Here is a 12902-nt window from a genome sequence, read left to right as displayed (position 1 = left end):
TCTACCCGCTTGGGAACTACCTTCGTGCCCCGTTCCGGTGGTCGTTACGGTGGGGAGGAGAAGGGGGGGCCCAAGTATGGCTCCGGCGGTATCCGCGAGCCGGATCCGGCGCCGTGGGGTTCTTTGTACTTCCTTTGTCGTGTTGGGGGCCACGGGGGGGGCTTTTGGGATGGTAGTACCGTAGGTGGTGTAGAGCAGGGCCAGCTGAGTCCCAGGAGCTTCGAGGGAGTGGCTTCCAAGTAGCGCTGGCGGCTAGTCTAGAAACTAGGATTCTCTGCCTACTAGGTCGTTCTCTTTCGAAGAAGAAAGACTGGGCGGGGGGAGGGAAGAGCAAAGAGCTCGCTTTGCTGACCGCCGAATCTGGGTAGAGGGTGCTATACTATACGCCACGCGGGCGAGTGGAATGGGACTTTGTTTCCCTCAGATCTTTGATGTGGAGGGGGGAGGGATCGGTCGATGACGCTGGTCGAGTCTATCGAGATTCTGAGTCTACCCAACTTCGGAATGAGGGGGAGGGGGGGTAGCGACGGTGCATACGGCGTTAGCCAGCTTACCTACTACGCTATCCATTACCCTATACCTACCTTACCATACTTTGCCTGGTCGTTACCTTCCTTACCTAGTCTCCAAGTTCCCCGCCGCAGGACGGAGGCGGACAACGCTGTCTGAGATCTTGGACAGATCTTCTGGTGCGGTTGACCACGGGGTGGGTGGCCGGCCAGTCCACGGGATCAAGAGAGACTACACAACAAACCGTACGTTCTGGCCTAGGGTATGAGTCAACTTTATCCCGTGGAGGAGGAGGCTCTGTCGTGGAGGGGTAGGGTTTTGCTTTGAGAAGAAAGAGGCGGTGTATGGGTTTGGTCATTCCTGTCAGCCAGGACAGCCCATCAATCTGCTTTTCAATCCGAGTCCGTCTGTCAGTCTGCCAGTCAATTCTCCCATGGAACGTAAGAGAAGTGCGGGTGTTGCTGCGTCGGCTTTTCCCCTCTCCGTTGAGGCTCTGGGCTAGGGAAAGCTCAAGGGCCTAAATGTGCCTTTGGTGAGTGAGTGCGAGTCGGGTCGTCTCGTGCTCTAGGTCCGCGTGCCCAGGCCAGGCGAGTGCAGTCCAGTCTTACCCCGGTGTCGAATCCGGGAAGCCTACCTCGCGCTGACCGCTCCCAACAGGGCAAATGAACAAACCTCCAGTGCTGTAAAGGCGGACTGAGCATGATACTCGCCAAGAAAAGGCAGACTGCAAGAGAATAGACAAGCTATTTCCAAAGGGGGGGGGGGGGGGGTCCAGATGTAGAAACAGTAAGAACTACTTGCTGTGTAATGATGAACCCGCCAAGCAAGACACTTACTTGTCCCCTCGTGGCGAAGACAAAAGCAGAACTTTCCTTCAAACCCAAGATGCAAGAAATAAGGAAGAATCACAAGTTCAAAAAGCGTTTCTCGTCCGCCCTGCTTTCACCAGATCGTCAGATCTTGGCGAGCGAACGAACGGTTCTTGGGCATGTGGCTTAGGCTTTTATCCTCCCGCTAAGAACTTTCGCAGGTCGCACTCGGCAGCGGCCCCCCCTTTCCCTTCTTCTGCCCCCGGAAGTCTCGGTTCGGTACAAGACAAAAGAATACGGACCTCCAGACGGAACCTTACAACACACACCGGCACACAAAAAAAACGTTGGCGCCCGCCCGTTCGGTCCTGTCGGGTTCGTCGAGATAAAGTTATATCCAAGAAAAGGAAGAAGGACAAAAAAAAAAAGCAAACAAGATGACTTCATCGCCGGGGGATGTTCTCCACAGCCCACCGGACACCGCGCGTCCGGCCGCCCGGAAAGGCAGTCCCCAACTTTCCCAGGCAATTCGATGGGGAATTACCTGTGGCGGGGTCCCACTTCTTCCCGGTACTCAGATCTGGCCCGGGCCCCATTCCCAGATCTTGAAGCCGCGGGAATTGTTTACGGGCCCCATGTTTTTTTTGCCCCCATGTTATGTTTGCCCCCAATTCGCCTGTTATTCGTCATCGGCCATCCAGAAAGCTGCAAAGTCATCTGCCAAGCTGTGATGTAGAGAAGTAGAGTTCAGTATAGACAGGAACACACAAGCAATGTGGCTGTAGACCAACTTTATAACTGCGCCCCGGCTCTCTGGTAATGCCCGCCTGTCATCGTAGAAACTGTAACAGGGCACCGCGGCTTTGCGTGTCCCAGTGATGCAATAGATTCGACCTGTGCTTCCGTGGTTCCTACCACGGATCAGCCTGTGCCCAGGACATGGGACAGGTGACCAGGACAGGTCGCAAAGACGGCCAGACCCAAGCAAAATTCATGGCAAAGAGTGGTGAGCACACAGACAAGAGCAGTCACAGAGACGATCACGCCCAAGGATGCCGCTCCTCTTTGCTTTGTTCATTAAATTTTTCTTTCTTTAGGTCTTTGGCTCAGAATACAGCCACTCACTACAGGAGCAGAGCGAGTGGACTAGAGGGTTTGCTGCTGGGAGACCACACGATCAATCCAGAACATTTGATTCTGGCGAATGTGCGGGACACATCGGTTCCATAGCCCGCACACGCATGCAGTCTCCCAAAGACATCGTTCCCAAGACCGATGCATCATGGCCTATGCATCCGGTCCTTACCGATTCCTCCTGGTTCTCAACCATCCCACCGAGCCTCTTCCCCTGAGGCTCAACCAAGTCCATCTTCCGTTTCCAGGTCGTGAGTGCCCTTGCGCATCTTAAATCCGTCGCTCATTATAGCTTCGTTCCATGGGGGCTTGAGGACTGCTGGCCAAGTCAACCCAGAGATGTAGTGGACCTGGCTCTGTAGCGTAATTCTGCCGGTGCCCCGTTCCAAAGACGGGGGTGTCATATGTACGTTGAACAGTAGGTTGTTGTGGTGTAAGCAGCATGGGAGGGTAAAACGCCAAACGCCGATGCTCGCAATAACAGGGTCGCATGGGGGTGTCGTAAAATCGTCAGGTAAACAAGTGTAAAAGGGTGTGAATCGAAGCAGGCTGAAAGAGGGAGTCGAAAGACCGCCGGTTGACGCACGCTGTCTGTGCAGACGCATTGTTCTATCATTGTGCCGGGTTGGAAAGTTCCGGTCATTGCTGTTCCGCCGTTGAAATGAATTGTTGAAAGTCTTGTTGACAATAAAGAAGCTGTCCACCCAAGTAGTTCCAAGACGAAGTCGTTATTCAAAGGCCCTCTTCACCAGCCTTGCAGAGCTTGATCTCGCGTCCCCACTCTGACTTGAGGACCTGGGACGCAGTAATGCGACGGGTGGGATTAGGATCCAAAATGGAATATATCACGTTCCTACAGCGCGCCTAAAGACTGTTAGTTTCTGGACGATACTATAAGCAAATCCGATAGACTTACTCTGTGCAAGGACTCAATCGGTCCGTAGCCCTCCTCGTCGCGGCGACCTTCCAGGTATCTAGCGTAGAATTCGTCCTCGTCTTTGCGGGCAACGCGCCAAAGGTGGCGACCGGTACGCATGGCCATGTAAATGACACCACAGGCCCAGACATCGACAGCGCGGGCGTCGAATTCCTTGTCTGTGTACTCCTCGGGCGCAATGTAGGGAGCAGAGCCACAGAGGCCGGACACCATGTGAGGATCCGTCTCCCAGGCCATTCTGAAGCACTCGCCGTTGCCAAAGTCTGTGATCTTCAAGCCACCACGAGTAGTGAGCAGCAGGTTCTCAGGCTTCAGATCACGGTGGGCAACACCCATCTCGTGGAGGTACTCCACACCACGCATCATCTGCTTGAAGTAGCAATCCGCCTCCTGAACCTCCAACTTGCCGGCTGCGAGGACGAGAGTGTATAAGTCACCACCGGCGCAGAACTCCATGACTTCGCAGTAATCTCCCTTGGCGTCCTTGAGCAAATCCAGAGTGTGGATAACGTTGGGGTGACGCAACGACGAGGAAATGCAAAATTCGGCAGTCAGTCGCTTGCTGTACTTCTTCTCCGTCTCCTCTGGGCGACGGCGGAATTCCTTGACGGCGAAAAGTCTTTCTACTCCATTCTCGACCTTCTTGTGGGATATCCTGACGATTCCAAAGGCACCACGGCCTACAACCTCCTGACATTTTCCGTACTTTTCTACAAGAGTGGTGGTTGCGTTTGGGCCGTTCTTCCTGTCGCCAGCCATATCCTCCTTCTCGGCCTTGAGCGTGTCGACCCAGTTAGAGACGAGCGACAGGTCGTTTTCGGCGTGCTCTTGCTTCTTGCCGATGAGGGTACGCCACATGTCGGAGAGCTTCTCCTGCCTGCGACTTGACTTGAGGTGGTGCTCGTGGCCACCTTGCAAGTCCGGGCTCGCCATGAATCGATGAAGGTCTTTTACGGGAGGTTTTGCGGGTTTGCTGGCTGGTTTCTCGGGGACTTTCTCTGCGGTGGTGGTAGAGGGTTTCCTGCTGGGAGGTTGGGGCTTGTCGCTGCCATTAAAGCTGGAGCCGCGGGGTCGATGGGGGACCTCGATAGCGTTTCGGCTGACGTCTTTGGTCGAGAACATGCGCGTGAGCTTGTCCTTCATGGAGGGTTTCTCGGCAGGTTTCGGCAGGGCCTCGTGGGAGGAATTGCCGTTGGTGAGGGACTGGCCATTTTGCGGGGTCAAACGCGGCGATTTTTTGCCGTCAGACTTGACTGAGGAAGGTTTGGAACTGGCCGCCGAGGCGGTTGTTGGGCTCGCCATAGCGGGGGATGCGGAAGGCATGAGCGCGCAGCAGGTTTGTTTGGTGGGTGAAGGTTCGTTCGGAGGGGCGCTGGTGGTAGAGAGAAAGGGTAGACGGGACGGAGGCGGTATATACGCGAAAGCGAGCGAACCGACGGCGGATGACCTATCGCCTCTTTCTTGGTCTGTCCTTCTTTTTCTTTTCCCCTTGTGTGACTGTTGTCTCTCTTGGTTCCGGCTATCGGTGACGCAGGTAGGCCGCAGATGGGTGTCAGCCGCAAGGGAAGCGTGGGTGCAGTGCAGCTGGCAAGAATGAACAGCTATGCACAGCAGGGCGGGCTGCTGGAGGGGCAGCAGCGGCAGGTTATGCAGAATTGGCTGGTAGTGGTGGTGGGGGTAAAGTCTGCGACTCAAGTAAGTCTTTGGCCTGTCTGGTCTGGTCGAGTCGAGTCGAGTCGAGTTGGGCCGAGTAAGACTCGGGAGTGCCGTCGAGTGTCAAGGCTCGGGTCTGACAAGGGAAAAAAGGGCTCGCTGTGGCGCAAAGAACGCCTCGGCGCAGTGGGAGGGCTCGGGCCCAAGTAGACGTGACTCGCAGGGCGGACAAAATAGCAGACCTGTTTCAACCCCCTTTTCTTTCTAATTTTGTCCCCGTGGTGAAAGGTGGGAGTGAAGGGGGGGGGGGGGGGGGGGGGGGGGGGGGGGTTTCAAAGGTTTAGGGGAGAGGAGGGGGGGGGGGGGGGAAAAAAAAGAAGAAGGAGGGGGGGGGGGGGGGGGGGAGGGGGGAGGGGGGGGGGGGGGGGGGGGGGGGGGGGGGGGGGGGGGGGGGGGGGGGGGTGCTGTAGGTGGTATTCAAAGTTTTAGAGAGAAGAAGTCGGAAGGGAAGGTAATAAGACGAAGAAGATGGGATGGGCGTAGGGATTAGAGGATTATGTAGGTGTGTGTGTGTGAGAGAGAGAGAGGAGAGAGGGACTACAGGAATGGAAACCTGAGCAGAGGCGGTCGGAGCGAGAAAGCGAAAGAAAAAAAAAAGTCTGGCCCCAGCAGGCGACAGCGGCGGCGGGTAGCGGTCTGGTGGCAGACAACGCGTAGGCGGGCGGGCGGCGGGCGAGCGAGCAGTCGATAATACCAAAGAAATTGGGAGGGGACGGAGGTGAGAGGGGGTAAGAAGTGGAAGTCAAGGGGGAGTGGAGGGGAGAGCAAAAAATACAGCGGGACAGGCAGGTTGCGACAGCCGGGCATGTGGTGTTAGTGAATACTGCGTAGGTGGTGGCCTGGTGTAAGTAGAGCAAGGTAGCGTAGGATGTGTAGCGTCTTTTGAGGTAAAGTAGGGTCAAGGTGGGGCCTAACGAGGGAAAGATTGGATTGCCCTGCAGCTCGGTACAGTTGAGGAATTTGAGACCTCAGGGCAGAATGCAGACGGGCTCCGAGTGGACTGGACTGGCGAGGACCACGACTACCCAGGGCCGGAGGTGAGAGTTGAGAGGTGAGGTGAGATGAGTGAGCTGGGAAGTGAAGTATACTTGGTACGGATACCGTGAGCTAAGGTACCTGACCTTACTGAAGCTGTGAAAGCTAAGGTAAGGAAGGTACTAGCCACGGCCTGCAGAAAGCAGATGGGCGGGAAGCAGCAGAATGGAGACTTTTGAGAACTGGAGACTCGAGACCTGGGATCCTCCACTCCCTCCACTGCGCTGGTACTGGTACCGCTCTAGGTACTGGTACTGGCAATCCTGTTAGCTCCAAGCAGGCAATCGGGGTGATTGACAAGTACTGCCAGGTTATTATTGCTGCTTTGCTTTGCGTCGCCGTCGAGTGGGTGGTGTCGCTTTTGCTGAGGGAAAAAAAAAACCAACACAACAGGCCGCGGGCGGCGGGTGGGCGGTGTAAGCGAAGTGAGTGCGTCGGGGCCGGTCGAGAGCTTCCAGGTTCCTACGCCGTAAAAACGTACCGATACAAAGCTACTCAGCACGACTGTACGACGAGCCAGGTACCATGTTCAACACGACTTAGAGGAGCAATAAGCTGTTCCAGGGAGGAGGGCTGGAAAAAGGCTTGTTTTCGTTGTTGTTGCTGTTGCTGTCCTTGCTGGTCAGCAGTCACCGCCTAAACCGAATTTTGATCTGTCAGCAAAATTCCCCCACGACTTGACTGCCCTTTTCCTGTCTTCGCGGCTTGCCTGCTCTGCCTCCCCGTCGTGAAAAGGGTGGCAGGAAAGTCTGGCCTGCTTCCACTTACTACTGCTCGGCACCAGACCAGTCGCGGACTCGTGGTCGGTGTGACTGACTGCCGTGTTGTGGTCCTCGATGGAACAAGGCCGAAATTACACACCTCTTTGGTAATCCAGTCCAGTCCTTAATGTCACTTGTAGCCCGCCTGTAAACTGTGGTACACTGGTACTATGGATTACCAAGAGCAAATGGAAAGGAGAGTGCGAAGGTCCGAATTGCGACAACTGTACGGGCGGCCTAGGCTCTAGCACTTTCGAATTGCCTTGGCCAAGAACTGCGCCAGCCCACTGTACAAGTTGGCAGTTGCCTCGCACATAGACAAGGACTTTCGTCTTCCAGGTTGTCTCCTTGGTTCGGCCCTGATTGTGGTAAAGTTGGTGGAAGATGACTGCAAAGGTGGCGCGTGAACTGCTTTTGGCTTCAAGGTGGTTTATTCGCCGTTCGTGTGGAGAGATGCCTCCTGAACTCGCTTGTAAGCGGCAGTCGGCAATCCCCATCAGTCGCCTTTCTTGTCACCTTTTTGCTACTTAATACTGTAACAGTTTGGAGGGATTCTAACTAGTCTGTCAAGTTTCTCAATTTTGCTCCGAACGGCACCTTGGCCACCCGGCCGTTGCTGTTACGATTTGGTCTAGCCTCCGATGGATCAAGGGGCTACTAATAATCAAGTGAGTGATATCAAGGGCATGACAGAAAAACTTTTCCCACTCGCAAAGTGTGCTCGCAAAGCGTGAGTGTCTGGTAGGTTTATCATTTCGTTTTTTTTTTCCTCTTTTTTTCTAGAATGTGGCGTATTCGTTTCCCATTTCGACGGAGACTACCCGATCCCTCAGTTTGGGTGACCGGGGCAGTGAACAGGGGCAGGGCTGAGTTGTTGAGCCAGAGTCTGTCTTTGATGCGAAAGAAAACGCTCAAATATGTACCGAGGCAAGAGACAAAGATACAAAATGGGTTGCTGACAACCAAATAGCTACTTACCCAGACTAACACTAGAAACAGGTACGGATACATCAATGGCAGCCAGTGTTGGTTAGTCCATCTCCATAATAACAGAGAGAGAAAAAAGTCCGTCCATCTGTCACTCGGGTGGGAAACCCACCACAACCACCACCGCCATGCGCAGTGCGGATACAGAGCGGGAAGCAGGCAGGCGACAGATGCAGTAACAATAACGTAGCTGCATCGGACGGGGTCTCTGATGAGTGGACCAGGCGTGGGCAGAGACACAAAGATAAGGTTAGGTCAGGTTAGGGTACGAGAGGCACAACTTGCAAGAACCCAAGACCTTTGTCTACCTACAAGGTTCAACGAGACTTCGGGATCCTTGACGTGGCTTCCGATGAGGATCCCTCAGGAACGGCGCTTCCGTACATGACCGATGGAAATGGCGGGATCAGGTAAACGACATGCAAGACGCGCAGCCCTGAGGGTCTCTCTGCCATGTCTGCCTCTCTGGCCAAGTCGAGCTCCGTCCACAGTGTCTCGTCTTTGGTGCTGCAAATCGACTAGTTGAGCCACGGAACGGGGTGACGGGGTGACGGGGGCTTCTGCCCACAACATCAGTCCGCCGACTGGACCATTCGGCTGCCGGAAAGCCTATGAATGGAGAACCAGAGTATGCCTTTTTGGTCTGGGGCAAGGTGCAGACCAGGGACGCGCCGGTCAAGGGGTGACTTGTCCTTGACTAACAAACATGCCCGTTTTACCTAGGCTGAACGATTTATTACTCTTGGGTTTGTCAGTCTTGTGTATAGGTATCCGCTTTGTGGTCAAGACGTTGCTTGGCTGGCTCCGGTACGTCGTCTTCGAATTCAATAACCATCTCGGCCATCTCCAGAGCGCGATTGTAGTTGTGCATTGGCCAGGCTCAGGTACGGAATACGTGAGGTGCTTTGTATTAGACACAGCGGAACGCCCGCGTCTGGCGCTCACTCATTGCCCGCGGCCACCTCGTAGCAAAGACCCGCGGCCTGCGGTGGTGACCGTCTTCGATAACCCGCAGCTTGCGAGAGAAGAGCCTGACATAAGCAACAGTGTCTGCTGACAGCGCTGCAAAACTTAGATACTCCGTACTTTGAACCAAAATTGGACGAAGCCCTACGGCCCCTGCCAGCTGCCAGGAGCTTGCTGCAGCGGATGGAGTCGGCTTGTGGCGATGGTCGTCGTGTCATTACGTAGAAAGGCACCGATCATTCCTCCAAGCAGGCCCTTCGCCTGGCTCGAGGGCGGCATTGCCAGCGAGGCAGCTTATCAATTTCCGATTGAAGAGAAGGCAAGCGCAAAGATGCCGTGCCAGTTGGCATAATTGTCCCTGGCGTGCGTGCGTACCTTGGTGCGGGCTTGCGAGGTAAGGTCAACAGCTGGAGGAGCCGTCTGCCGTGGACGCCGGCTTAGCGGCCGTCGCGACTCAATGACCACATTGTCTGGGATGTTGTGTGTAGTGCCTAGCGCGAATCCGTAGTGTAGGGGCACATGTGTCAAAGGGCATGGAAAGTCAAGCTTCCCGGATTTTGCTGTGCGGTTTGATCGATGACATGGAAGGCAGGGCGGTGCCGTGCAGGAAGTTCAGCCCTTGTGTGGTCGAATCGGGACCCGCCAAGACGACATCTGCAAAGAGAAAAGCGGCTTTGCGAACGGCAGTGGACAGGGCATGGCTGGCTGCGTCCTGGCGCGAGGGAATGTGAGATTCAAGATGCGACTGCGGGCCAAAGCCGGAGGGGCATCGGCGAGTGAGCACCCACACAGCATCTTTCTGAGCCCTGTTGGTGCACTTTGGAGGGGTTCGCTTCGCAGGGTTAGAGCCTTAGAGTCGAAGGCCAAGACGGGGTCTGCACAGGGTGGACAAGGGCCGTCGTGTGGACTGTGTGCAAGTCTTGGAAGGTCTTGGACGACCTCATGGCGTGTGACAGGATTCGCAGAAGAAGCTTGATGGGATTTGTGTGAGAGGGAGAGACAGAGAGAAGGTTCCGTGTGTGTTTCGTTGGTTCTGAATGCATGGGCAATTGGTGAGAGCGATTGGCCGGCAAATTTTTGTACTGTTGGCCTATTGTCTTTTTTTCTTCTTGTATTGCTTTCTGTTTTGTGATTTTTCTCTCTCCATTTCTCGCCCCTCAGCTCGGCTTATTTCGGTACTTCAGAGTTTGTGTGAGGTAAAAAGTCGAGAAGGGGGAAATGAGAAATGGCGACGGAAAAAAAAACAAGAGGTGAAAAGAAGAAGAACGTCTCTAGGTACGTCTGCAGTGCAAAGAACCTAAGGTAGGTACGGGAAAAGAGTAAGAAAGGCACTACGTAGGTACTCGAGTACGTGGCTTTCTGTGTTAAAGGCAGGTCCTCTTTCCTGCAGACGCCCAGTATCGCGACAAGCGCCATACTGTCAAATGATATTAGCCGCATGCTTCCCCCGCACAGTGCCTGCGCAAGCCGATGACGTTTGCAGGTGCGGGATAAGTACTTGCAGACCAAAGTAAGCAAGGCCCAGGAAATACCAAGCCGGCAAGTGGTACCGCACCGTTCTCCGTTCTATCCTCTGCCTACTTGTATGTACCTCATAGTAGGTATTCCGTTGTTCTCCATTCTTCATCGGCCCCAGAGCGAGAAAGTCTCCCCTTCCTTTTTATTTTTATTTTTCTAAACTTTACCCCTTGTACAATGCTATGGCCTTGTTGGCATGTTTCTCTTCATTGTTTATCCCGTCCTTTCTTACTCATCTACCGCAGTACGCAGTATTAATTCCTCTCGTTTACAGTCTTGGCTTTTCTGCGTATTTAGTCCGGTCTGGCTCTGAAGATGTCCCCCTTGTCTGTTCTTGCCTTTCACCTGCCTTGTACTTTAAATACGTAGTTACCTCATATTACAGAGATGTGAGAGACGGAAGATCATGACCATCCGTACTGATGACAATGACCACAACATTCAGATCTCGAAATTGGGAAATGGAAACCGCCGCTTCCCCAATCATGTGGAGCCTGCCAACCAGACCGCATTGAATCTCGGCTTTTCCCTTTCGCTACTTGTCGCCCCGACTGCACCGTTCGTACCCTGAACCCTCTCGCATCTCCAAATCTCCCTCCTACTCGCTGGGAAGTCGCTGGCCGTTTGTGCTTAACTACTTGCTAGCCGCTGCTGCACGCAGCGTAGTCCTTGCCGTCTCAACAACACGCCGCCCTTCCTTCTCCCATCCTCCATCACCCCAGGTCGTGTGACTCTCAGTCTTGAGACTAAGGTAGGAGGCTTTCGGGTTTGTCTTGAACTGCGCAACCACACAAACCATGGAGCCCCCATGCACTTGTGTAACGTTTCTTGGCACCCACTCCTTGCCTTCTCATCCTCCATCTCATAATCTCATTCTCAGCAATGAGCTCATTGTCTCCCCATTCTTCTTCGTCCACACCATTGGCTCGCTATCAACTGTCTTCCCCATTCCTTGCCATTAACGCTCCGCTTCCTCGCCGCCGACATCCGTAACTCCCACCCTCAAGGCTCTGGCACCCTGCAACTCCATGCCAGTGTTCCATAAGTCTAACCAGCCTCAACCCTCTTTCTCCCGCTCTTGTTTTGTCATCCCCAGATACACTTCACTTGGGGTTGCAGTTCAAAACACTCAGGTGAGACCCAGTTGAAGCGCCCCCAGGCCTTGCCGTCTGTAGACTTACCTGAATAACCCAGGGGATTGGTCTACAACACCGACGCCCTGCCTCCAAGCCTCCAAGAGCCTCGGTTTGATGCCTCTTATCCGTGCTGATAAAGTCGTCAAAGATGTCTCCGTACCTCTCCGCAAATCACCTCCGTGAGCCCACATGGTTGTTGCGGCCCATGCGCCATGAGCCATCCCCTTTCGCCTGGTGCATGCAGTGGTGCCGCCGCACTCTGCCAGTACTCTAGTCGGACATGCGGCAGACACGAGCAATCAGAGACATGTCAACACAAGACGAACCTGCCAGTACCCGTTCCAACTTGCCGGTACGCTCGCATCATCTTATTGCCCATGGGCCATCTTGCTCTCGCTAAGGCGGTACATTCTGCCCCCCTTGCCCCGGTTCCTCGCTGCCGTCTTATGGCTTCACTTGTGAACAGAGACACACGCAAGCAGGCAGGCAGACAATAGTACCTACTTGTTCGTACAGACATGATCCTGCCACCACTTGGACAACGCGACCACAACACACAACACTTAACACTCCACTCCTGCCTTTTGTCTTTCCGCTATGAGGCATTTCCAATCCATGTCTTTCAGCCCCCTCATTGACTACTCACATAGTACCTGCAATAACTCAATTCGACTCGTCTCTCCGATGCTGTCGCCGCGCCCGTTTCTGTGCCTCTTCTCTGGGGACTGGCGCAACTCTCGGCTTTCCTCATTGGCTCACACTAAGACTTGATTCGATACTCGTCTGCTTGATCCAGTCTCCAGGTGACCTGCAGACTAGCTCAACCAAACGCGCCGGGTATCACTTTGGTTCTCTCCTAGCTACAGCAGCCATGTTAGTTGCAAAGCTGCCCAACCATCAACGGCCTCGGAGGTCAGGGCTCTCTCTCTCACACTCTCTGCCCTTCACACCCATTTCTGCCAAGCCTTTCTGTGGTTGCTGGCCCTGCCTCTCATATACCTACTTACCTGACGAGCATGTGAGGTTGAGTTGGGTGTCTGCACGACTCTGCAGAACGAACAATAAGCATGGGATAGCTGCAGCTGGCGGCCTCTTAATTGCGGACCTCTGCCCCAGGCTCCTCATCCTACCCGGCTCGGCTTGCTTGGCTTGGCTTTGCAGCTCTCATTTCATCCCATGAGCAGTAGCTGCTGCAGTCTGCAGCACCAGCACCGGCACCAGCACCAGGACGACTTCCCCTCACCGTCTCGACAGAGTTCCACGGCCTCGAGCGGTTAATTAATTCACTTACTCCTTCCTGGAAAAGGCTTGGCACCGTCCATTCGGGGAAACTGGAAACCGGGGCAAGTGGCCGGACGCCACAACCTTGAGTTCCACACTCAACCGAAAGTCCGCA

At 54.5% G+C, this 12902-nt stretch overlaps 3 protein-coding genes across 3 annotated transcripts; 1 reads left to right on the top strand and 2 right to left on the bottom strand.

Annotated features, from left to right (window-relative positions):
* Window positions 1–2674: 2674 nt before the first annotated feature.
* On the bottom strand, window positions 2675–3058 carry CABS01_00364 (uncharacterized protein; the record flags this gene model as incomplete). The annotated part of the gene is made up of 1 exon (XM_060533745.1): window positions 2675–3058. One exon carries the CDS (start codon window positions 3056–3058, stop codon window positions 2675–2677), a length of 384 nt encoding a protein of 127 aa, XP_060406259.1.
* Window positions 3059–3185: 127 nt separating this feature from the next.
* On the bottom strand, window positions 3186–4692 carry CABS01_00363 (uncharacterized protein; the record flags this gene model as incomplete). The annotated part of the gene is made up of 2 exons (XM_060533744.1): window positions 3186–3317; window positions 3370–4692. The coding sequence occupies 2 exons, from the start codon at window positions 4690–4692 to the stop codon at window positions 3186–3188; spliced, it is 1455 nt and encodes a 484-aa protein (XP_060406258.1).
* Window positions 4693–6081: 1389 nt separating this feature from the next.
* Window positions 6082–6778, top strand: CABS01_00362 (uncharacterized protein; the record flags this gene model as incomplete). The annotated part of the gene is made up of 2 exons (XM_060533743.1): window positions 6082–6140; window positions 6265–6778. The coding sequence occupies 2 exons, from the start codon at window positions 6082–6084 to the stop codon at window positions 6776–6778; spliced, it is 573 nt and encodes a 190-aa protein (XP_060406257.1).
* Window positions 6779–12902: the final 6124 nt, after the last annotated feature.

This window comes from Colletotrichum abscissum (genome assembly GCF_030869225.1).
Source record: "Colletotrichum abscissum strain IMI 504890 chromosome Unknown Scaffold_1.1, whole genome shotgun sequence".
Taxonomy (NCBI): Eukaryota; Fungi; Ascomycota; class Sordariomycetes; order Glomerellales; family Glomerellaceae; genus Colletotrichum; species Colletotrichum abscissum.
The sequence above is the reverse complement of the archived record's forward strand: the minus strand, read 5'-3'. Positions and strand labels throughout refer to the sequence as shown.